This window comes from Nothoprocta perdicaria, unplaced genomic scaffold, assembly GCF_003342845.1.
Source record: "Nothoprocta perdicaria isolate Ctin4 unplaced genomic scaffold, notPer1 scaffold_14, whole genome shotgun sequence".
Classification (NCBI taxonomy): domain Eukaryota; kingdom Metazoa; phylum Chordata; class Aves; order Tinamiformes; family Tinamidae; genus Nothoprocta; species Nothoprocta perdicaria.
The window spans coordinates 6,897,602-6,923,699 of record NW_020454538.1 but is presented as its reverse complement, the minus strand read 5'-3'; the positions used below and the strand labels follow the sequence as shown (position 1 = coordinate 6,923,699).

The 26,098-nt window shown below is 45.3% G+C and overlaps 1 protein-coding gene across 2 annotated transcripts in view; it reads right to left on the bottom strand.

Moving 5' to 3' along the window:
* Window positions 1-25,872, bottom strand: part of CRMP1 (collapsin response mediator protein 1) — a 44,853-nt gene extending 18,981 nt beyond the window's left edge. Inside the window, exons 1-4 of one of the 2 annotated variants that reach the window (XM_026034100.1) lie at window positions 25,114-25,872; window positions 11,121-11,209; window positions 5,326-5,510; window positions 3,625-3,789 (exon numbers count right to left, since the gene is read on the bottom strand). In XM_026034100.1, coding sequence (XP_025889885.1) covers window positions 3,625-3,789; window positions 5,326-5,510; window positions 11,121-11,209; window positions 25,114-25,485 — 811 coding nt within the window. In that variant the 5' untranslated portion in view covers window positions 25,486-25,872. Of the gene's footprint in view, window positions 1-3,624; window positions 3,790-5,325; window positions 5,511-11,120; window positions 11,210-23,331; window positions 23,426-25,113 lie in introns of those variants that run through there. The other variant, XM_026034101.1, reaches the window with a different exon arrangement.
* Window positions 25,873-26,098: the final 226 nt, after the last annotated feature.

Here is a 26,098-nt window from a genome sequence, read left to right as displayed (position 1 = left end):
GGAAGAAGCACAGGGTGAAAGCTGCTCTTCCCCTGCCAATGTTCACGTGGAGCAAAACAAGCAAGAGCCACCAGGCCCCACCAGTCCCGCCAGCCTCGAGCAGCCACCCGTGCCCCAAGTGCTGCCAGGCAACACAGGCAGTGGGGCTGCAAGATACATCCCCAGGATGAACTCTTTGGATCTTGGACAGAATAGCATTTTTTTTTCCTATTTCTCATATTCCTCAGAACCACACCTGGAATTTACTATGATCACTCAGCTCATTCCTCAATACGCAGTTCGGATGTAGCCCCTATGATCCTGCTCTGAACCCTAAGCCTGATTGCACCTTCATGGCGGGGCGGGGGGCCAATATTTACAGCCTCCCTCTGATCAGCTGCCCCCACTCTAGTGATGTGCAGCACGTGTGTCCAACCTGTCTTTGAGGAAAGCTCTGTTTCCTCTTCACAAACCCACACCCGGACCTCCGAGCCACCTTTTTGCATGTTTGACTATGCACATGTGCAGCAATGGGAGAAACACATCCGGGTTAGTCCAAAGAATGCAAACTAGTCGCTGTGATGGCAAGTGGCTAGATCATCTTGTATGCATCTCTCTGAAAGCAGAGCTGGGTTGCCTATTGCTCTTCCTTATTCACTGAGCTTTAACCCAAGGCAATTTAATGTATTCACAGTCTTGCAGGAAATAAGGCAGTTTTCTCTAGGTACTGTGGTTGAAAGACATACCTTTATCCAACCAATATAAATTCTCTCCCTTTTCCTTTTGTTGCTTTTGCATTATCAAAGGCCCTTTTCTGACCTTGATGAAAATAGTAGGAGTTTTGCTCCCAATGAAGTGAGTTTTCTCCCTAAAGTCAGTGGGAGTAGAAAAGATCCAGAAAGGATCTTATTGCAGGATCTTGAGCTGCTTCTTTACTTACAGTTCCTACAGCGTGGAAGGATATTAAACCAAGGTGAACCTCTGCTCCTGGCTACCACACTAGATGCACACAAAGTAGAAGGCATCTCATAGGCTGTTTACAGCTAGCAGAAGACATGGTTTAAACTAGCCTATTTTGCAAATAGAGTCCTATTATAGAATACCAAGATTAAATCAAATCACTACACATATTTAGATATCCAAGATTAGATTTTCTGCCTAATACTTATGTATAAATCCTCAATATAGTCACTGAAAGGAAATGTGTGGAAATCTGGTCTGATCTGGTGATCTGGTCCACTACTGATTTAACTTAATGCTTAATGTGTTACATCCCATCCTAGGTGGGTGCTTGTTCTCAGTGCAAGGAGAGCTCAGCAGAATCCTCTCCAAATTTCAGGCAAAACTGCATGTTTTTCTAAACAGAGACAGCAGTTAGAGGAATGAGTGACCTTCCTGAATCAGCAAAGTTGAGGGCTGCTGCTCCTTTACTTATTTATGACATTCCCAATCATGGATGGACTGCTGAAAATTTATAAGCATCAGTCTTTTATGATCAACATTTGGTTCTACGAAATCTCAAGCTCTTCTAAAGCCTTTCTCCTTAAATTAGCTTTGTATTGATTTAAAGCTGATTAATTGTTCAATTATAACTCATGACAAGGGCAACTCAGCAGCAGCTCGGTGAGCTCCCCTGTGATTCATACTGAGACAGGACTAGGAACACTCAGCACTGAAACGTGATTAACTTAGCCCTGCACTTGGCTAAATAACCCACCAGACAATCAGTGGAAAACAAATTAAATCCAGATTCTCAGCTGATGAAAACCAGTGCATTGACATCAAGACCGACAATCTGGCTCGAATGGTTCCAATTATCAACAGATAATATCCATTAATTTGAGAGCTCCTGTCATGTTGAAATATTTCTTATTGTCTTTCTGCTTTCTTGCCCTCCCTTACTTTGTGTTTCCTAACACATGAGAGTAAATTACATTGACTGGTTGGAGACAAACTGCAGCATGCATGAGAATGAAGGTGGCCTCCTACTTCTATTGCCTTCAAAGAGCCACGGAGGATCCCATCACACATCCTTGGTCAGGAACCAAAGAACAGATCCCTATTTCCTATGAAGAGTGAAAGGCAGCTCAAATTTCTATTGAAAACTCACATTTCAATAGCTGGAGAAAACTATTAACCCAACTGTCTGCACCAGGCTTTTAATGTAAGCCCTCAGGGTACATTTGGGAGCTCTGAGCCATCTGTGATCTGTGAGCTCTGGAAAATAACAGCTAACCTTTGAAACAAGGCACTGGATACTTCCTTGATAGACCATTCAGCTAATTCACAGTGGGGTACTCATGTTATCAAAGCTGATAACAGGGGAATAGCAAAAATTTGGCACCATCAATGTTGGCAGATGTCATCACCTTGAAAAAAATCACCTGTATTATAAAGATCTATGTAAGACCAGTTATCTTCTGTCCAAATTATACCTAATCTTGCTGATTGAAGTGTTTTGTTGCCTGTTGTATTTCAGAATGGTAACAGAACATCTGATATATAATTAAGTCTAATTATATAAATATCAGATTCTTTTACATGACTGCATTTCGGTGGCATCTCAGTGAGCAACTTGAAAACTGCCCACTCAAAAGACCATTTTTTACTTTGCTTTTCTACCTTGACAGTGCCTTTTATATGAAGAGATTTTTCAAATCTAATTCATCACTAGTCCTACACCTTACAAAGGATGCTGCTTTCACCTAACTTAAAACTTCTCAAAACTAGGATCATTTTGATTTACTCATGGTAGTCTCAGAAAAATATGACCTAGTTAGTAGCCATACATTGTCGAAGAACTTAAGAAGCAAAAAATATTTGAAAAGTTATGTCTCTGGACAGAAAATCCACGGCAATATGCAGAACTTTAAGGAACTAGATCAAAATTATTATTTTCTGTAGGCTAGATTCAGCTGCCTAGGCAGCTGGTGCTACTGCTGTATAATAGACATTGACATTGAGCTGGCAGAGGTGGGACAAATTTTCTGGAAGGTCTTATCTGTGCTATTTTGGAGTGGTAGCCACATAGAATGACCTACAGCATCTCACGTGGCAGTATTTAATTGAACTGAACCAAGTCCGTAAGTGTCTTAAATAGATTCCTAAATTAGTGACCTGGTTTCTATAAGTCTTGTCACAAAGTATTTTCTAGTAACTTCAGGGAAAGCCACAGGAGACCAAGTACTTGAGAAAATCAGGACAGCACTTGAGAAAATCAGGAAAATTCTTTTTTTCTTTTTTTTTAATCTTGAACCCATTTTCAAATTATAACCATGTTTTATAATAATTTTCACTCTAAGAATGTAATATACCATCAATCATTCCTGATAAATGAGCAACAGCCTGCAATGGTAGTTTTTCAGATATGTGATGATCTGGCCCTCGATATTTGGCCTTAACTCAAGACAGATAAATGGACAGATTCCGGTCAAGCTTAAATTTGAAGTCACCAATTCACAAGGCTGAGTGATCATAGCTCCACTTCATACGACAGCAAATGAATACAGAAGTTCAAGGCAGTGCAGAATTTTGTACCCATGCATTTCTTTTCTAGTTGATGTATCCACTAGAAAACTTGAAAAACTGACCTCCGTATGACATTTCAGTAAAGAACACAAATACTGTTTGTTTTCACTTACTAACCTTTGTCTTGCACCAGTATTTCCAGCTCTTCTCGAATCCCATCATACCAGCTAGTGATGTCCACATGGAGAGAGTAATCACAACAGGATTTGGTGTCAGCTGCCTCGTGCCACTTTTCAAAGGAGGTCAGTAAACTTGAGCCAGGCTCTGGGAGCACATGGTCAACTGAAAAAGAGATTCAGCATCCATTACCCAGACTACTTACTGGTCACAGTTCTTGCGTGCCTGTAACTAGTCTTCCAGCATCTTGGACAAAACAGCATTCCTGAGGGGCAGTTTGTGGGCACACTGTTAATTCAGGCTGTTAGTCTCATCCTACTGTCTTTGGTATAGCGTATTTTGTAGAATAGTCTGTACTAAAGTTAAGCTTGGCAATGTGTTTGGTGCACAATAAATTGATGCACCAGGGTAGATTTAAGCATCCCACAATTCAGGGAATGTTTGTTCTTCATTCTTTCCTCTCTAGACACTATGAGTTCTGAGCTTATCTGCATTTACTGGCTGATGTGTTTATTTCTACGCATTTCATAGTTCACACTATTATTAACCAGTGCCTCCCAGCCACTGAATTGGCCCAGGCAGCCTTGCAAATAAATCAGTGGAGATGTTGCATGCTTTCTCCACAGACAGCATTGGGAATACAGCCAAGTATTTGAACAGAGAAGATATAAAGCATAAACACCCAACCACACTACATGGCAGATTGAGCGTGCTGAAACTATGCACCATAGTTGTCCTAAAACTTGCTGCATCTGCTGATCCCACTAAGTTGAATGACATAAAGTAAAGATAGGATTACTCATGCATATATATAGTTATCCTTTGACAGGGCTGGGTCAAAAGGAAGTAAGAAACACAGTAAAGGCTTACTGGTGTTGTTTGCAAACGTTACATTGTACATGTGGATGTATGAGCTTCACACTTGGACTAAGGAGCATCCTGTTATGAGCAGGATAACCACTGCAAGGTTTAAGCACTATGTATCAAGAAATAAACCAAAAGCATGAAAATTAAATCATTACCCATCTAGAAAAAAACCTTTTTCAGAAGCAGCAGCTTCACTGATGCAGCTAAGTGCCACTTTTGTCAGCAAAGCAATAAGCTTTCCAGCCATTGCACTGGGGCAATTGCTGTTAAAAATATATCTGTTTAAAAACAGATACCTGTAAAAAAATACCTATTTAAAGAAGTATCACAAATCGGAGCCACACGGTCAACAGAAAGAGGAGAGAAGGAAAATTTCTCATCTCCTGTCATCTTTGCTGAAATTAAACAGTGCAATGTGGCACATAAGCTTCAAAGTGAAATTATTTATACACACTGAGAAATGGTATTGGAAGACTTGAATGTCTGGGCTGGCTATAAAGACATATGAAGTCTGGCCTGAATAAGACAAACTGAAAAAGTTAGTAACAAAAGCAGGGTATTTTGTACTTACTCCCAGAAATTCTTTCACATTTTTTTGGTCAGTAGCATATAACATCACTCAGGATCTGCAGCCACATCTCTTAATTCTTTGAGAACAAAAATCTACAGGGCAGCTCCTCTGTACAAGGAAGCGATGACAATTTATGTCACCTCAACAACTTGCCCACAAAGTTTATAATAACAAGTAATAAGACGAAGCAAATGCAGGAAGGAAACTTCCCCTCAAGTGCTACCTGACCTGTGATGGGAAAAGTTAGTGTTTCTGGTACTCACTGATCATGGTGGTGCCTCCTGCTAGTGCGGCTTTTGTGCCTTGATAGAAGTCATCAACAGCAGTCATTCCTTGGTAGGGCTTTTGTAGGTAAGTGTTGACATCTATTCCCCCAGGAATAACCATGCGCCCATTGGCCTCGATGGTCTTGACTCCCCCCGGAACAATGAGGTTTTCTCCTATTTGCCTGGACAGCAAGGAAAGGCAATATTGTTTTACTTACACAAAGAAGCACAGGAGACGCGAGCTAATTGAGGCATTTAGAGGGGAGGAACTAGAGGGGCTGAACCAGAGGCAGAAAGAACTGGAAACATGGAGCAAGAAACCCAAATACACGTTCTGCACTGCACTGACATGACAAAGCCTTTGCAAACCTCCTCAGCTGGTCCCTGGCTCCTGTTGCTTTGTGCTTTGTGCTCTTTACTAAAGACACTATAATGCACTAGCCATAAAAACAGTATTTTTTTTTACACACTTTAGAGTGAGACTTAACTGTTCAATCTTCAAACAATTATAGTTAGCATTTTCTTGGGAGTGAGGAAGGGGGGTGTCTCATTTTGTATATTAAAATATTATATCATATCATATATTATATCATATATTAAATAAAATATATTAAATAATATATTATTTAATAATATTAAATAATAAATTAATAATTTAATAATATTAAATATAATAAATAATAAATTATATAATATATATAAAATATATTAAATAAAAACTGAAAAATACAGGTCAAAATGACAGCGGGTTGACACTGTAAATATGCAAGAGATACACAGGGTACATCAGAAGGAAGTTATATCTACCTTGTAACCAGCTAAAGCCTATTTACCCTTTAAAAAAATCTACATTTTCTAAAATATAGAAAAAAAGATACTTGAGATTCAGACACTTTTATTTTGTTTTGTCACAGATTCTTTGTCCTTCCCTTACAATTAAAACTTAGTGAAACATTTTACAGAAATAATATTAATTAACTATTGTCATCTTTTTCCTTCAGTTTTCCAAAATAGCTTTTTTTCTTGCTACTGAAAATAGCAAGAAAATTGCTAAATAGTCTGACTCCCATGCTGATAACAAGCAAACCCCAGACATTTACAAATAAAACACTGTTAGTGTTCACGGACCAAATACAGAGTAAATTAACTTTTAACTCTAAAACACATTACTTTTTTGGGGGGTCTATCACATGGTTTCCTGTCAAATAGGAAAAGATACAGTTCTCTGTGGAAGCCACATCCCTGTATTGCTACCCCTTAGTATATTTGGGGCTGGAGCTACCTCTAAGGTTCATTTAGAGAGTTATGTTACTGACCCACAGTCTGAATCTTCATTTCCTTCTGCCTGAGATGAAATAACATTTATACAGAGCTAAATAAACACCCCAGACATCTGAGATGCTGAAGCTGCTTCTCCTGTATTAAAATGCAACTCCCACCTACAGAGCAAGGCAGAGCAACTGATTAACAGCCAACTGCAACCAGCTAGAACAGAAAAGAAATATAACCGTTAATTAAAACCAGAGAAAATAGCAGAGAAAATTATTCAGATTGGAATCTAGCCAAACCACGGGAGTTAATAAATAGCCCCAAGAGGTCAAGAATTTGTTTCATATCCTATGCAAAAATGTCACCTCCAGCAGCTTGGCTCCCCCAGTGCTCTGGGTTTTGGCTGGAGGGAAGAACAGCCATTCAGGGAGCAAACTCCCCCGCAGAATCCAGGCTGTATGGTGCTAAAATAGCCCAAAGTGGGATCTGTAATGTCACAGCATGAAGCTTAACAGCTCCATGTCCAACGTCTAGTATTCAGCAACACATTTTGCACGGGGAGCACGTCATACCCTGTGACAAACTGGCAACTCACGTGTGTGCAAAGCCCAGAAGCAGGACAGCACATCAAATGCACAAACAAACTGCAAGAGGCTCCTAAAATTAGAGTTGCTAGGACCTACCATAGGGCACAAGCCAAGATCAGGGAGCAGTCCGATACTTCGCATAACGCTGTGTGGCTCCATGGATAGCGATGGCACTACACTAATGTCCATTTGCTGATTCCATCCCTAAAATTTTAATCGGAACAGTTCCTCACGCTCTCAGAGGAAAAGTTTAATCAGAACAGTTCCTCACACACAGTTTGTGTGACAAAAAAAAGAAAAAAAATATTCTATTATCCATCTCTTTTAAAATCTAACATTTAAAACTGGAACAGCACTCCAAGGACTACCACACCTTTTGAAAAAAAGAATATTAAAGAAAACCCATAAAAAATATAAATGTGATTCATTTTTATTTTCTTCCACAATCATTATGAGTGCATTTGGTGACTATGGAAGTCACCTCTGATGACGTGACATGTGGCCAAATGCTCTTTGAGGACACTGCTGTGCTATGACCTGGCAAGATCCAGCCTCGGCGCTCACCCCGGCATCAAGATTCAGCCTGGGAGAAGGCTGATCTTCACTGACATCCACAGAAGCTTTTTTTCTGACTGTCCAGGGCACAGAGAAAGAGAAAACATCTCAGGACTCCTGAGTTGCTCACTCATTAATAAGTGTGTGTCAATAAGCATGGGTTTCAGTTACTCGTGGGTGACAAACATGATAGCCCAGATCACTGTGTTCCAGGCACTATGTGACTGAGTCGGGTTTCTGATGCACCAGCTAGCACTTAGCTAACTAGAAAACACAGACTCACAGAAAGCTGATACAGTCTCTAATTTCTGGTAAAACAAACTGGTAAATTCTGTCATCTACAAGCCGTATAAAGCTTGATGGAAAGATCAAGCTTCAGCTCTTTGTAAGCTTGACCTAACGAAGGTGAAAAACTCCCGGAGCAGTCAGTGGAGATTCAGCTGCTGTCAAGGTTTGTCAGGCTCAGCTCTGGAGCCCCACTTGCCCCCTCCACTCTCCTTAGCTGTCCCCAGACCAACCTGACTCTCTCCCTTGGTGGGGACACAGAGCAGTCAACATGATCTCCCACTTGGCACAGAGATTGGGGCTCATTTCCTCATGTGGATAACATAGGCCAGATAGATGTAGGCAAAATCTATTATTTATGAACCAGTGGCAATTTAAATTACTAAATATCTGAATTGCTTTTTAGATACCAAAGAACTGCTGCTCAGCTGTCATCTGACTGCACAGAGCTTACATTTTCAGCTAGCAAAAATGTACATGCACCAAGAGCTACTTTAAGCCTAGATAAGCATGAAAAAGCACTTATCTTCTATGTTTATCCAAAACTATATAGATACTCTTCAAATACATTAAAGATTATGTATGTATTCATTGCTGCAGAATAATCTGTCAGCACACAGACTATACAAAATCCTCCTTTAACTCATTAGTGTGCAAGAGAAATCCAATCCTCTACTTTCCAATTAGTTTGAAGTACAGAACAAGAGGTCAAATCCAGATCTTTTGTATCCCTGCGAAACAGCCACACTGTTACCTATTCTTGGCTGAGTGGTTTAATGTCAGTTCCTTCTTGTGGAAAGTACATACATTGTCAGCAGGTTCTACAGATGGAGAGTTGGGGCATTATTTGAAATGTGAATGTCTGGCGTTCAAGATCCTGCTCCAGAGGATTTAAGCAACACTTAATGACTAGCTTAAACATTTTGATGCAATGGGCAATTCTAGCTGGAGAAACTAAGACAGAGCAACCCCATAAAATACAGCACTTCCCTGGACTGCAGACTTTCTTCTCTGAACTAGGCACTGGTAGGACTCCATCCCAGCTCACATCCAAGTACCCTCACAGCTTAGGTACAGAGGGTACTCTCAAATCTTCTAACTCCAGGAAATCAGCTGCAACTCAGGATGCTGAGTAGCAAATTTGCTTCCTTAGGCAAAGACATCTTTTAAAACTTAAGGTCTTGTCCCTCCAATCATTATTTAGATTTGCTATCTCTGCTCTGGAGGCAGAATCCACACAGGGCTTTCAGAGGCAGTCTATGCACTTAGCAAAAGGCTGCTAAACTGTAGCCACCTGAAAGCCTGTCCTTGCTAAGAACCAAGGGAGAACCTTGCTAAAAACCTAGCAAGCATCAAGGCAGTGGCTCTGCTCGAATGAAGGCCAAAAATTCACACCAGTTTCAGGTTCACAGCATCTTATGCACTTAGCTGTTAAATCCAGTCTGGTCCTTCCAAATGATAGTTCAAAATGTACGTTTCACCAAATAAAAACAGAGAAAACAATCAACTGAAACACCAATGAAGAGATAACAACATAGTTCAGTGTTGATGTTAGAAAATATATATATATATGTTCAGAACTTTGTTTTGTTAAAACAATATGTGCCTTCTACCATTTCTGCAACACACATAACACCACAGGAAAACCAGGGTGAACATTTAAAAAGAAAGCTGCATGGACCCTGGAAAAAATTGTGGGTTTTTTGTTTTTTGTTTTTTTTTTTTTTTTTTTTTTTTTGTTATAATAACCTGCATCATGAATGATGCAAGCAGGCACAGACATATACAGAAGCAGACTTTCAATCTGATGATATTTGCTTAGGAAAAGCAGTTCTGAACACAAACAGGTAATGAATTATTTACTAGATAATCATAATTATGTTTCTGTGCACTAAACTGAGGCCTCTGGAGTCCAAACTTGATTAGGTCACTAATGAAAAGCTTGGCAGTTGAAAAGAACACTTTGATCCTTGTGTACACCATAGTGCTTGTACATGCTGCACAACTCACCAGAACTAGGAGGGCCTCATCTCCACCACCTCAGGCTAGGACCAGTAATGCCAGATGAATAGACATCCCTGTTACCGTTTCCCCAGCTCTCAGTAACATGTTTTTCATACTTCTCTAATGAATAATTTCCCAGATTCTATATTTTACATCCTGATATACCAGTAGGATTCACTTTGTAATTTTGCAAAGATTAGAGATCACTTTTCTAAGCAAGAAAAAGCACGTGAGCAGCACACAACACTGCTGTATGCCTGGAACATAGTGTGCATTGGAGCTCACCACCAAGGGAACTAAGACTCAGTTGTCCCCATTGGCTGGGTCACAGAATCACAGAAGCACAGAATGGTTGAGGTTGGAAGGGACCTCTAGAGACCATCTAGTCCACCCCCCCTGCTCCAGGAGGGACACCCAGAGCACGGGGCACAGGGTGGCATCCAGGCGGATTTGGGAGATCTCCAGAGAAGGAGACTCCACAACTTCCCTGGGCAGCCTGTTCCAGGGCTCTGTCACCTTCACAGTGAAAAAGTTCTTCCTCACATGGAGATGGAATTTCCTGTGTTTCAACTTACACCCATTACCCCTTGTCCTGTCACTGGTCACCACTGAGAAGAGTCTGGCCCCTTCCTCCCTACATTCTCCCTTCAGGTATTTGTACATGTTGTACACAAGCCAAGCTTATGCAGCACACGGTCTTGTACAGCACGGCTGCATCTACCCAAGCTTAAGTGTGGGGGAAAACACACGGTAACGAATCTCCCACCATACACAAATTCAGATTTCTACCCATTGTCTTCATCATTACCTGTTGCACTGAGAGATCCTCCTTCACTGTCTATGCTTGATTATCTTAAGAAATTGTTCAGAGTGAGGACCTTCAAACTACAGTAAAGGATTTTATTTTGCTTGTCTAATATTAGCAAAGATAAAATGGCAGAATTGCATAATTAAACAGCTCCAGTACTATCACTCCCCTCATCAAAGAGCAACTAAGATGCTAGCTGCAAGATTTCATATCAGCACCATCAATAAATCACATTAGTCTATACTAATAGGCATGCAAAAAAGTTAAATATTTAAGAAACCAACTTTATAAGTCCATCTTCCAGGTATATGTCTGCATAGAAGGAGTGGTCATCATTGATAATTCTTCCACCTTTAATGAGTAGTCGGTCACTCTGGGGGAAAAAAACAAAAGGAAGAAATGTGGTTTTGTTGAAATAAATAAGCAAACAATGAACTGATGACACCCAATAGGCTTATATAACATGCAAAGCCATTGACATCAAAGCACTCGTTCTATAGATCTGTGCCACAGGTTCAGCTGGATACATTCACAGTAGAGCAGAAAACCACAGTTTCATTAAACATTTCTAACTTCCTTTTGGGAAACATTGATCATCACATTCATTTTTTTCCTAAAAGTAGAATTTATTGCACTTGGAAACAGAGAGGCCAAAAAAGGAAAAGGACCTCCCCACTCCACACACACCAGGAATAAACTGCCCAGCACTGGAATGACCGTGATTGATTTAGTTGGGACTCTTATCACCCCTGGAGCAGAAGTAGAGCTTGGATGGGAAGGGACAAGTGCCAAAGAGACTGCTGAGCTTTGTAATGCAGAAATCCTTGGCTGTGGAAGCTGCTTTCAGACAAGCCAGCTCAGTGGGATCTGCTTAGCTGTTCCCCAGAGCAGCCGTGATGCTCAGCCCACAGCTGAGGATACTGAGAGTATCTCAGAGGATACTGAGAGTATCCTCTACCGCGTTACAGAGACACAACAGAAAATCTAGGCCCTAGTTGGACATTTCTGCATAGAGATTGAGGGCATGAAGAATGAATTACTGCCTAGTTTGTGACTCCTGCAGATGCACTTCAAAGCATTTTGGCTAGATAGGTCAGGGGGCACTGTACACTGAGCCTCCTCGCTTCACTTCTCCACGTCACGAATGAGGAGGGGAGGGCAGTCTCCAAAGACAGATCTACCTGAAATAACATACGATCAGAGAGAGCTACTGTGTCCCAGTATTTTCTATAGTGCCAATGAGTAAAACCAAAAATGTTCTGTGAAGAACTGTTTGAATATCAAGTCTACTGAGGCACTGTTCACAACAGTCATGTGTTTCCATTCTTCTTAATTGAAATGTTTTGCACTGGGTTGGCAAAAAATATATTTTACAGAAAGCAAATTTTACCACTACATATTCTTAGGAATCCTAGGAATATTTGAATTGTCTCTTTCAAGAAGTCACATTAGAAATGCTTGCATCCTACCATCTACTCAAAAACAAATTAAGAATGTCCATTTTGTCCCATGTTTTATACTCCTCACTCCAGACTCAATTCTTGGTTTAATTCCAGGATGAGTCATGACTCCTCATATAAAGCATGTGTGTCTCAAGTTCCCAGTTTAGAAAACAATTAAACAAATTGTTATGTTTCATCATCTGCAAAACCAGGACAACACTACAGAGCTCTTTTGAAATCTACAGATAAAAAAACATTAAGTCAGTGTGGGGGGTATTACAGCAGGCTTTCTGCAGAGTAACTTTTCAGTTGTAAGCCTAATGTTCAGCGTCTCCTTTAATCTCAGCTTGTACTTCAGTGTTTTGCAGGTTCAAAGCCTAGGTAGCTGTCTATACCATTCCACAAAAGACAGAAGGGACAAACTAACAATATTTTAAAAATACTTTTTAAATACAGTGCATGAGAGAAGATCAGGTACACAGCAGGTCTGAGGTTGTTGGTGTGCTGAGGCACTGAGGTGAACCTGAACCCCAGGACCTGCCCTAAATTAAGGGACAGGGACGCATACAGGTCCTCAAGCTGGATTTTACTGTCATAGGTGCCGTGCTTTCTCCCCAGCCATTCCACTGTCACTTGGAACTGCAGGATTTGTAAATCAGGAGCCTGAGAGGGAATAAATTATTCTGCCCTGTGCAGGCAGTTGCATCTCCTCACCATGATGATTCACTGCATTGCCTGCTGACCTGCAGAGACCATCATCTTGTGAGCTCCTTTTTGACTCATTCAGTTCCCTCCCAAAACATTAATGCTGCCCAACTCCAGCGAGGCAAAATCATATTGAAATGGGTAGGGCATGTTACCAGGCCACTGCATCTGCCACTGCTAATGAGTAAAAAATCCACACACGACTCATGATGATGCTTCGCATCTTTTAAAACAGGAGAAGATGTATAATGAAAAGAAACAAATGTAGCAGACTGGAAAAATAAGGGAAAAAGAGTAAAACCGTAATGCAACCAAGAAAAATAAGTGGAGACAAAAGAATTTTATATATGATTTTCATATATGAATATATATGAACACTCTGGTAGTATTCTATTGTGAGAGCACCCAAAAGTTCCAGAATGATCTGAATCTAAAAAGGATGCAAACCCAGCTTTAAAAAAACTCTCAGTGACATGAATCATCCAATATAATGTTCCTTACAGGCTACAAGGGATGACTGAATGTTTAGCTGGACAGAAAAGTGTACTTCACATTTTCAGAGGGTGTAAGAAATTCTAGCAAAGAAAGAGATTGTACTTTATGGAGATATAATTCTCAACATCTCCCTACTCTGAACAAAATAAAAACCTCTTATTTTTGCAGAATTCCAGAATTTTTGCAAGAGGGAGCACGTCCTAGCTGGGAGGTTGCCCCCAGCCAGGCACAGGGAGCTGCCAGTGAGCAGCCTCGCAGGAAGCCCCCGGCTCCTGGGCTGCTCCTCAGGCACCTGCCAAGCTGCCAGGCAGGCGAGCTGCCAGCCAGGTTTCTGTGGAGCCTTGCCCGGCTTGCATCAGGACTTGATGAACATGAAAATGTCTCTGACACACATTGCCATTCCGGTGAATCAGCAAATCCTGGGGGAAAAGCGTTTTGCTGGTTCTTTTCCCAACCAGCCCATGTTAAGACCATCCATAGGGCGTGTCAGATTGCTTCAAACTACGAGCACAAGCAAAGCAATATACATGAATACACGTGGTATGATGGACACAAGCAGCCCAGGCTGGGGTTCAGTGCCCCATGGACACCTCCATGCCCTGCCTCATCCATCCTGCTCCCCCCAGAGCTGGCTTGTCTCTAGCCAGAGCAGAGGTACCAAATATCTGCAGCCATTAACTGGTGAATCCATCTAGAAATAAACTCTTCCATGAGGCCTGGCCAACGTGTATGCTAAGCACAGAGCTGAACAGACACTGATTGCAAAGAGGCTCTGCCATTTTGCAGCACTGCTGCCTCAACCAGGGCTAGGATGCTCCCCATGCTGTTTCAGATCACCTGCACTTGCTTTGGTAAAATCCAGGCAGAAATAGGACACACACAGGGCTGGCAAAGTAGGTCAGACTCCCTAGACATGCAGCCTGCCTGCGTATGGTCAGGGGCCATATATTATTTACGAGGGCCCTGATGTCAAGGCAGGTTGTCAGTGTTTCCCTACCAAGTGCCTAATGTCCAGAAAATCAAGGGATCAAAGGCCTAGTGCACGGGCTGGGAGGTGCCTCTCCTCCACCCTCCTCCTGCAGCGAGACAGTCGCATGCGCAGCATACGGCCGCATCCACGCATGGCAGCCGCATCCACGCGCGGCCCTCGGCTGTCAGGGCCTGGCTGCGGCGCCACGGCCACCGCCTCCCACAGCTCCATTTTCCAAGCACACGCCTCCCGGCGCTGCGCGCGGCCTCCCTGCTAATCGCAGCCCGGCATCTCCCGCTTAATCGGGCAGCAAATCCGCGGGGCTCAGCGGGCGCACAGCGGCAGGAGGGGCCGCGGCAGCCAGGCGCGCGCCAAGAGGCGGCCGCCCCGCGCACTCCCCACCATTGTTCGCCCGACAGCTGCGTGCTGCTGCCTGACACGGCTTGTACAAATCCCCTGCTTCGCTCTGCGCTCCCAAATCGGCTCAGCTCAGCTCTCGCGAGCTACGTCCGCGTTTTCACAGGGCAAAAAGCTCGGCAGGGGCACGCGGGATCACAGAGCTGACCTGTCCTAGAGGACCACGAGACCATGATCTGAACCCTATGGCGGGCCTGGACCCGCGCACTGGCCCCATGCAATCACACCTGCACCCAAATTCCTCTTGCCAGTAAAACATTCCTCTCTGGGTTACTTGAAAATAGCATCCAAACGTTAGATTGAAATGTCAGAGCAACAACCACCAGTAAGAAATTTAAAATCATTCATTTTTACAATCACCTTTTCCCACTCAGAGCAAGAACTATTTACAAATACTACACATGACAAAATTCAAGTATGTTTTTACAGATGCAATTGTCAATAGGCTGCTAGAACTACCGAAAAACGGAATGACAGCAGAAACAGAGCATATAAGGTTTAATATAAGAATGAATTTCATATGGGAACTCTTTACATCTTCCCATATATGATTTACTGAACAAATATCATTTCAAACTGCTGCATGAGTACCAAGTATATCATACCACACATTATGGCAAAACAGACATTTCTCTGTAGTATCAAATCCATTATACTGCACTTGCATGCACTTTTCAGAGAAAACCACACCCCTGCTATACAAGATGGAGCTTGAAAAATAAAGGGGAAGAATCTGCTCTGTCTATTCTGCCATACAAAAACCTTCAAACAGATTGCAAGGGTGAGGCTTTAATAAAATAGCAGCCTCTGTGCAGACAGCATCTCTAATATATGTAAATATATTTTTGCCATTCCATTAATGGAATATTCATCAATAACATATCTAGATCTAAATCAAGCCACATTAATTAACTAAAAAATTACTTTGAAATTTGTTGTTAACTACAACAAAATTCATATAACGTACTCAGCAAATGGGTCTAAGCATTGCTTCATTCTTGGATTCGAATTTTCACTATTACTGCAGTTGCAGCCATTGCCAGCTGAGAAAACCTTTGCAACACTGATTTTTCAGGCTGTAAAGGAGGAGGAAACACTCTCAGAAGAAATGTCATCCTTTGCATAATTCTAAGGATTTACTAAAATACACCATTATATCTGAAGAGCAACAATGTGTGCATTCTCTCAAATCCAGAGTAGTCAATGGCCTTGAAGATGACTGGGGATTTTACCTTATCCATGTTTCCAATTCTCTGCCTATAAACGTGCAGTTTAGAAGGCGTCAAATTAAACGTACTAGACATAAGAAGGCATTAGACAATGCTATCACAAAGCCTGCCTAGGCATTCGTGTTTCCTATTACAGCATTTGAGGGGTAGGATCCTTTGTTGCTAAGTCTTTAAAAAGGCCACTAAGTTAGAACAGACATGACATCATCCTTTTAGAGGGAAAGTTTAAAAGCCAGGGGCTGCTGTTTGTGTTCTCTAGAATTATCAAAATCTAAATATGAACATTTGCTAGAGAACACTTTTTCCAAAGGCAAATCCCACTAAAGGAGAGTAGAGGTCGACATTCAGAATCCTTCTGTGCTTCTGCAAATTCTTTCTTGCAGAGTTATTTCCCTCACTAAACAGAAGATTTAAAAGAGATTTCTTTTGCTCATATATTTGGTTGCCAATTGTCAGACCTGGCCAGATTCAGAACCAGATGTGTTACAATACAGTTATGTTACCTTGGTTTTAGCAATATACTTACAAATAAGGATCATTTTTTAACTTAATGGCAAAGGAAGAAAGACATCCTTCCCAAGAGGAATGTTTGTTTAAAATCCTTTTCATAAGGATCAAAGACAGCTGTAAATGGGATTTCATAAAGTGCTGCCTGCATATAGAAGATCTGGTTTTAATCAGTGCTATCCTCCTGCCGGAATCCTCATGTCTAGGTTACTCTCCATAGGAAGTAAATTTTAGCTAGGGTGATGCTTCAATCAACTCAGAGAATTGCTTACAAATCACTGTATCCTTGAGGTATCATTTCTGCTGGCCCACTAACGCAGACGCTTTCGAGAACCTTTTCCTAACAAAGGCATTCCTATGAATAGTGATTCATTTAGGAGGGATTATGCTGATTGTAGTTATGTTCTGTCTTGGTCTGTAGGCAATGTATTTACTCATGCTTATTCATTTAAAAGATCTGATGTTCCTTTTGTTTCCCCTTTGGAGACCTCGCTTTTTATTCAGCTAGCAATTTCACTCCTTAATCATACGATCTAAAAGGGTTACTCTTACAGCTACAAACTCCATGGGGTTTTTCTTCTCTTTAAATGTCATCTTTGCTTTCCTTTTAGAATAGCAGTACAACAGACACCTTATTAATGACAGTATTCACTGGCATCAAGACGAGTTTCACCAATGTATGGGCTGGAGGTTTGAGCCTATTGCATTGGGTACCATGATAATGATCACTGGGGTTACACCCCAGCTATCTCACTTAAAACTGATTTCAAAATGTCAGCAAGACATTCACAGGAAAAGTTAAACTTGGAGGGGAAAATAGAACAATTTAGCAAATCTAAAATCAATTTAGCATGACCCACTGAATCAAAGATTAGTTTTATCTAAGCTCTACTCAGAAATCTGAATCAGATTGCCAGAATGCACCAGTCAGTGACTTTACACATGGTCAGTATTTGGCTCAGAGCATAAGTAAGAACTCACTTCTTGGCAGATGATCTGGATGAAAGAGAAACAGAATAATTTAAAGAGTCTCTGAATAAAATGTTAGAAATAGTAATTCATGATTAACTACTTCGACACTTTATCATTATGTTGCCTCACAGATGAACTTTTTCTTTTAAATCACAGTATTTTGCTCCTCCATCTCCTAGCACTGGTCCATGAACCAGTCTTCTGCAGGCTTCTTGCTCTGAGCACTCTGCAGCTCTCTAGCAAGCCACATAAGGTGGTCTGAGGTTAATCTCTAAGATAAAGGTTCCTCTCTCTTAAACTTTCCTTACATTCCTCTTACATTCCTCTCTCTTACACTAAGGAAAAGATTTTACATAGAACGTAGATTTTATTGAAATTTGGTGAAAACTTTTTTACTTGGTACAAACGTAAAAACTGAGGCCTGTAACCTCCTCTGGACCCATCCTACAGTTCTAAAAACTTTATCTTGTGACAAGTGCATCAAGTGACAAAGAAAAGTAAACCTGAAGAATCATTGTCCCAAGGGACAATGCCACCATCTTTACACGCACCATGATTAGAAACCTGCAAATTTTCCTGCTCATCTCAGAAAGAAAAAAAAGGTCTACCAGAAAATTTGCCCTTCACTCCTATCAAAAAGGTGCTGCATTCTCAAGTGTCACTCACAGCATTTATGAGACCGATTTTCAGACCTCCCGAACAACCAACTCCCTCACTGTATCAGTTGTCTTCCCAAGATTCAACTCTTCCCTTTCCAAACCTGCATGGCTTGTAGCAAAATGCAGTTCAGTTTCACTGCTAGTACTCGTAATGCTGAAAAAACTGGTTGGCGCAGCTAAGGGCACTGACTGACAAACTGGCCTTGGCAGTTGAAGGAACCACTGCCCTGAACTGTTCTTTCTGTCCCTCTGCCAAAGGTTTCAATCTCCATAGAAATGTCACTGAAAAAAAACCTACTGTGAATGTAATTTAAGACATTAGACTTCTAATGGAAGAGAATCAAGGGCACATCCTCCTGTAGAAAAAGAGAAGAAGTCATATCAAAGAATCATAAAATTGGTGGCTGGAAGTCCAACCTGCTGTTTGATGTAGGATCATTGTCAGCACTAGATCAGGTCCAGCTGAGTCCTCAAAACCTTTAAGCTGGGAGATTTCACAGCTTTTCTGGATGCTTATTGCTGCAGTGTGCTGACAGGTCTGTGCACAGGTCTGTCCTGCAATTTATGACCACTGTGCTATGTGTCACCACATGCCACTGCCAGGAGGAGCTTGATTTCCTCATCTGAGTCCCCTTCAAGAGACCATTGAACAAGCCCTGTTCCCTCATGCTCTCCTTGCACACCATGTGCGTTTTGATAGCTCTTGTCAGGACCATTTCCATTTTCTCAGCAATGTTTTTACAGAGACAAGAAGTAAGAGGTCTCCAAGAGACGGGAACTCCTTGAGATACCAGAGTGCGAAACACCTTATCTCAGGTGCCAGTCTGAGTTACTAAGTTCTGATGAAACATTCTTCTAGATACACTTGGTTTTGAAGAGTTGACTGAATATGCTAGGGGATTCAGTAGAGTAAGAACAGTATGAGATAATATATTTAAGTAACTCCTACTATTAGGTGAAAGACTTCTATCTATCTCCAGAGATACCAAATTCAAATTTAGTACAAAACCATGGGAATTCACAATGCTCAGGGCACAAAGATCAAGTCTTTTAAATAGCTCCTGATGGAAATGAAGGAACTGTGTATCAAGTATGTATTTAAGAGCTAAAAGTGATCTACAAACTCCAGGCCTAGAACAGGCCTAGAATAAACAAAATAGCATGATAAAGGAAGATATGAAATAGATTCGTACTCTAACCAGGATTTAAATCCCCTTTCCTGATATATATTCACCATGCCTAAGTTTTTTAGGAAATGTCACCCTTGGTATCCAAAAGGAATTAGCTGAAAAAATGGCTCCTCACACATTGCTGGTGCTTCACGTCAGAGCACCTTACTTTACCCCAGCACTTAGACCAAACAGACCTGTCTTGTCCTGTCTATGTCAGCTTGAGACCAGTGTTTCTCAAACAGGAAAAATCCAGACCAGAGCTTTTTTCCCCCTCTCAGAGTATGCTGCTATGTTCAGCTGAAGCCTGCTTACTTCTCAGCTCTCTTCATATCAATCAATTCAAAAGGCTATGACTAAAATTATTTATTGTGCCCACTCCTCTCAATTTCTCCACCCTCTCTACATTTTTCTGCATCTGCTTCTTTTCCTCAACAGTTCCAATTCTTCTCTCTGCTTTCTGAGCTCAATAGTGAGACCCTTCCTCTGTTACATGCCATCTTTGGGCTCTCTGTCTCTCCATGTCTTACAGTCCGCCAGCTCAGGATCCAGCACCTCTTTCTACCATTCAAGTGCCAACTCTTGGACCATTCCCAGAAATACCCTTCCCTCCTCTTCCTTATCCCTCCTGGCATTTGCATTTGGCTATTTTCCTTTGCACAACACAGTAGTCTTCACACCTCCTCTTCACTCAGCTCACTCTGACTATATTTTAATGGCTGCAATGGCTGTTGGAACTAAGTCCTGAAAAGTACATTTTGCGATCCACATCCTTTCTTTATGTGTACTCTGTGTATCACGTAATTCTGAGTTCATCTGGCCTAAGCCCTTATCTTAAATGCCTGAAAAACTACCAAAACAGAAAAGACAAAATAATATGCAACAAATATTTCAGTGTCATCCCTGGCATTGATTCCCTGTAACATACAAGAGAGGTATAATAGCAAAATTAAAAGTGCCTCCTGGAGAAGCTGGTCTTCATAAGATTGTAGCCACAGCAGTGATGCACAAAGGGCTGCCACCTTGTGCACAAAACCCCCTGAGAAGTAGCTGTGATGGCTGGCTGCTCTACACATAGCTTTTGGCTTTGCCAACACCAGGTCAAGAGGCTGAGCAGGACAGAGAGAGGAGCTGAAGGGGAAGGAGGGTCACAAACACAAGTTGCAAGGTGTGATGTTTGAGGGGCTAAATGAAAAGCACAGGCAGATTTGGCACATGAGAGCAGGGACATAGTCTGTAAAAAGAGAGGCCTATCATCAGAACACTGTGTCTTGGTTGTCCTAGACACTTCTAGGAGAAACGGGAGAAGGGAATCGAGACGCTTCAGGCAGGAAGGTGTGAAGGGGGTACCAGCCAGGCAGCCTGATTGCTGTTGGTCTGAAGGGGCCAGGAGGTGAGGCAAGGTCGGGCTGAAACTTTCCCCTACTTCCTCCTTCCCAAAGTCCTTGATGCTGCAGACCTGATCCAGAGGGACTGGCTATGGCATGGGTGTCCTTTGGAAAGGATTCCTGTTCTGCTGAGGATCCCGCTGACAGCCAAAGCCAGCCTAGCAACAGATGCTGGGCACTCTTCTCATAGGCTTAGGAAACTTCCTGGTCCTCATGCGAGGAGTACAAGTTTAGTAGATGAAAATCCACTGCCAAACACTGCAGGACAGCATCAGAAATGGGTTTCATACTATTTAAATCAGAAATCTCTTTTTTTATACATATACTTTATATGTTATATAAATATTTCAATGAGCCCTAGAACTGCTGTAGATCCAAAAAGTAGGAGTTGGGGGAACATTAGGCACAGAATCAAATGATATTTTTGTATGATTTGGTTATAGTTACATAACTTTACAGAGCTATGTAAAGCTATTTACTGGGAGCCCACCAGTCTTGACGCTGCCATGAGTTTCCTTAGTGGCAGGGTAAAATATCTGTTTTGCCACACTGGAACGGGGCTCTCACAACATGCAGACAGCTTCTGTGGCCTGTCCTAGGATGGGAAATGTGTATGAGCTATAACATAGTTTCTGGTTTGCTTTTGCTGGGAGGGAAAAAGGGATAGAAGTGTAAAAATTTAAAATGAAAAAGGCAATTCATGTCTGGTACCTACCCACTGCACTAATGATAATTTATGCCTTTGATTTGGTCATAAAATTCTATGCTAGCTTTAATGAATATTCATCTCCAGATACTTCAACACATCCCATTTCAAAGAGAACAGGCAGGGGTCCTTTTTATGAGCCATCCTCTCACCCACACGGAAAGGGAAACTGGTGAGAAGTGAAAAGATTAAAAGGAACTGTTGATTCCATGGAAAACACTTCAGTTTCTTCTTTTACTCCAAAACCGGGCAGCAAACAGTTAGCTATGGATGGGAACCTGTTATCCTTCACGCCTTGCAGGGCACAGTCGCTGCCCTCTCCAGGACAGGGAAGAAGCTGATGAACAAAGCAAGGAACCTGCGTTACCACAAGTGACACGAGCTGCTGAGGCCCATGGTGGAAAGCGCAGTCACCCAAAGAGCCCGGGCAACACCTAGGCTTAGGCCTGGGCCACCAGGCAGCGCTACCTGTTGCTGCGTAAGGCCGCGTGCACGCACCAGGCTTGGATTGTAAAATCCTCCTTGAGCAGGAGGCTGCTGTCCAAATAGCCTGGCTAAAGGATTATTTTTTTTTTTTAAATAAAGAGAAGGCCCCAAGGGGGTTACAAGCATCCATAATTCTGGGTGAAATAACTCTTTTTCCTTCCGCCTTCCCCATGGGATGTGCCCCTGCGGTGGGTTTGCCGGGGCCGCCGCAGCCTCGTGCTAAGCCGCTCTGTCCGCCGCCTGCAGCGCCCTGAGCGGTGCCAGCGCTTTCCTTCCAGGAAGAGCTCAGAGCACCAAAGCCTCTTTGGAGTTCACCCCACTTCCCCTTTCATCTCTGCCCCCCGTGCCCCCACAGCAGCGCCCAGGCTCCTGATGATCCTGATCCCGATCCCGACTGCGCTCCTGCTGACCCCATCAGAAGCAATGTGGGGCCAGTGCCAGGGTGGCCCTGGTGGGGCCAACTGGGCGAGATTCCCTCTGAAATCCCCTTCTTCTCCCCACCAGCTCTGCCCTGGCTTTATCCCCAGCCTCTGTCAGTCACCGTGTGTCCAAGGGAGAGGAAATACATGAAATAAAGGAGCCAGATCCCTTCTTTCTGGCTCTGCAAGCACAACCTATTGTAGTCTGTCTCGCCCATGAAAGCATCTAGTGGAAGATAGGCACAGATAGGAAGAGGATGGGCACGATTAACTCTTTGACTTCTGATCCCCACCGTGCTCATGTATTAACAGCGCACAGAGGTGTTGGTGCTGGCATCATGGCGCTCTGTGATTTTTCCACGATTTTTTCCCACCCGTTTCCCATCCCTCGTCCCTTTCCTCCCCACCTGCCCATCCCTCCCTGCGGCCCCTCGCCCCTTTAGCGCTGCCCCTGCCCGGGATGCGGTGGGGGGGATTGGGGCGGGGGGCTCGTCGTGCCGCAGCTCGTCCCCTCCCTCTTTTGTTCTGCCTCGCCCGGACGCGGCCCCGCTCCCCCCGGGCTGCCCAGGGCCGAGCGGGGCCGCGGGCAGCCGCGCGGGGCCTCGCTGGCGCCCGGGGCGGCAGGTGAGGCAAAAACAAAAGGAAATAAAAGAATCCAGTACAAAAATAAAATAAAATAAAATAAAATAAAATAAAATAAAATAAAATAAAATAAAATAAAATAAAATAAAACCTGCACTTTCCTTCTCCCAGCCCCGAGCAGGAGGAGAGGGCACCATGCGCAGCCCGCAGCCACCCAGCCCCGGGCAGCGCCGCGGTCGCGCAGCCCGCCCCGGCCCTACGGTCCCCCCGCCATCCGCGGAGCCTGCGCGGGGCCCTGCGCGCCCGCGCCGCTAACAAAGGAGCCGGCGCAGCCGCCGCGCCCGCTTACCGTGATGTGCGGGATGCTCTTCTTGCCCTGGTACGACATGTCGGCCTCGCTAGCGCCGGCCGCACGCAGCACCCCCCGGGGACCGGACCAAAAAAAATAGCAATAATAGGGGAAAAAAATACTAATAATTGGGAGCCTGGGCGGGTGGCGGGGCGGGGCGGGCGGGGGCGGCGGAGCCCGAGTTTCCTGGCGCGGAGGAGGGGAGCCAGGCGAGCCCGGCACCTTTTTCCCGGCTGCGATAAAACAGGGACGCGGCTGCCGGGGGGCGGGGAGGGGGTCGGCGGAGCTGCTCGTGCAGGCGGCAGCAGCGCCCTCCCGGCTGCAGGTCGGAGCGGGATTCGCTCGGCTCAACCCAGGAAGCGCTTCCTTCCCTCCCGTGCCCGAGCCCCCCCGCGCAGCCCATCAATCCCGCCGCAGCCCCCTCCCCCGCGCCGCCGCCGCCCCCTCGCGCGCTGCGGGGCCCGGGCGGCCCCCTCGGGGGGGGTTAAGGGGTCCCCCGATGGGGACGGGGGGTCCTGGTGCTCGGCGCTTGGCAATTGCACTCCCCCCATGGCACGGGCCCCCCAACTGCACAGCCCTGCCGGCCCCCCCCGGCACTGCCCCCCACCCATGGCACTGTCTGCTGTGCCCCCCCCCCGGCACTGCCCCACACTGCAGGAAGGGTAAAATCACCGCACACCGAACCCCCAGGTCCCCGGCAGAAGGGAGCCGGCCGCACACATGGATACGTGCAGGACATTTCCCACCCTGGCCTCATCCCGGGTGGATGAGGATGTGCCGGAAAGCCCTGAGCCCGCAGGGGACAAGTGTGGGGCTCACAGTGCACCTGCCCAGGGCACATCGCACATCACCTGCTCCACAGCCCATGTCACCCTTACACCCACTGGGTCCCTTCCAGTCCAACACAGAGCCAGGCAGCTCTGGACCTCAGTGAGACCCGGGAATGCAGCACATGGCACCTGCCCTCCCGCCTGAGCCCCAGGCTGTCCCCAAGGAGCAAGGAGGGCACCCAGGGTGTCTCAAGGCAAAGGGAGGGGACATTGTGGGTGTGCCTTGTCCCCAGCACCCCCACCCCCACGTTAGCTGGTGGGAAGGACACAGGGAAAGAGACAACTGCAGTGCAGGTGGCAGCAGCTATAGGTGACCCCGAGGTCGTTGCAGGCGAGCGGAGGTGGCGCAGGGGGCACATGTGGCCCAGGCTCCAGGCTCTCCCCATCTGCTCCCTGTCCAGCCCTGAGGGAACGGCCAGCCCCCTCCATGCGTGTAGTAACTGAGGGGTGGGGATAAAAAGAGCAAAAAGTCTCCATCTATCTTGTCAAAAGGGCAGAGCACGGGCAGGCCACAGAGCCTGTAGGCTGGGAGCTAAAGGAAGGATGTGTCCATGTGGTGCCAGGCGCTCTCCCGAGCACGGACACCACAGCCACATTTATCTGTAAGGGAAAATCCTTTTCCCGGAGCCCCAGCGCCCTGCTCCGCCTCGGCCTCGCGGTCCCGGGCTAAGCCGGCCCCGCGGCCCCGCTTTCCTCTGCAGCTGTCCCAGGCTGCAGGCAGGGCCGGGCAGGCCCGGGCGCGGGTCTGGGCGGGCGCGGGGCACGGGCAGGCTGCGGGGGAGCGGGGCGCGCCGGGGGCGCCGCGCTTTGTTCCGCCGCCGGCCCCAGCAAGTGCCGGGGGGCGACACGGACCGTGGGCCACGGCGCCTGCTCTGCGCGAACCGCCCCGCGGAACCGGCCCCGGCCCCGCAGCGGGGTTCGTTCCCCCCTGCACCCCCCCGTCCCCTCCTACCTGCCCGTTGTCGTGGCCCTGCAGCAGCTCCTTGCCCGTGGGGTAGCGGATCTCCACGCCCGGGGTCTTGTCCTCGCGGTCGCCCGGGGAGCTGATGACGGAGCCGGACACCTCGCTGATGTCGCTCGCCGTCTCGCTGTAGTTGTCGCCGCCGTCCAGCATGTCGTGGCGGCTGCCGCTCCGCGGCGTCCGGGACCCCTTCTTGCCCACGCTGTAGGCGTCGAAGTCGATGGTTTTGTTCTCGTAGGCTCCCTCCACGGAGGCGAACATCCCCCCGTATTTCTGCCGCGGCGTCTGGGCTGTGGTGCCCGGCCTGGCCAGATACACGGGCAGATCATCTTCCTTATTCCAGTTCCTCTTTCTCTCGGCCATCCTCGCTGCCCAGGTCTCTCTCTCCCGCCCGCCCGCTCGCTCTTTGCTGCCTCCCTCTTCGCCGCACCTTCCACTACCGGGATAGGCTGCTAGTGACCATAAAAATGAATGGATGGATGGATGCAGCAGTGGCGGAGCGGGGTTGGCTGCTGGGGATCTTCCCTTAGGGAGATGCAAGCGTTAACCTCCCTCCCCCCATCCGCCCCCTGCAAGGAAAAGAAAAAAAAAAAAGGAAAAAAAGAAAAGAAAAAGAAATAATTCCAAGCGAAATTTTAAAAATAGCCGTGTTAGTAAAGAGCACGTGAAAATAAAGTACAAAGAGAGGAGCGGAGAGGGTGGCAGTGGCAGGTGATTGGAAAGCCCTTGACGAATGGGAAGAGCAGCAGCAATTCCCAGAGCCAGGACCGCAGTGCACACGCTCCCGGGTGAAGAATGAGCCGGGGGGCGGGCGGGGGGCGGGACGGGGCGGCTGGGGCTGGGGCTGGGGGGGAGCCCCCGCCTGCACACGCGGCCCCTCGCGCAGGGCCCTTCCCGGGCCCCGCCGGAGAGCGCGGCTGCCACGAGGGGCGCGGGGAGGGGGAGAAATAAAATAAAATAAAATAAAATAAAATAA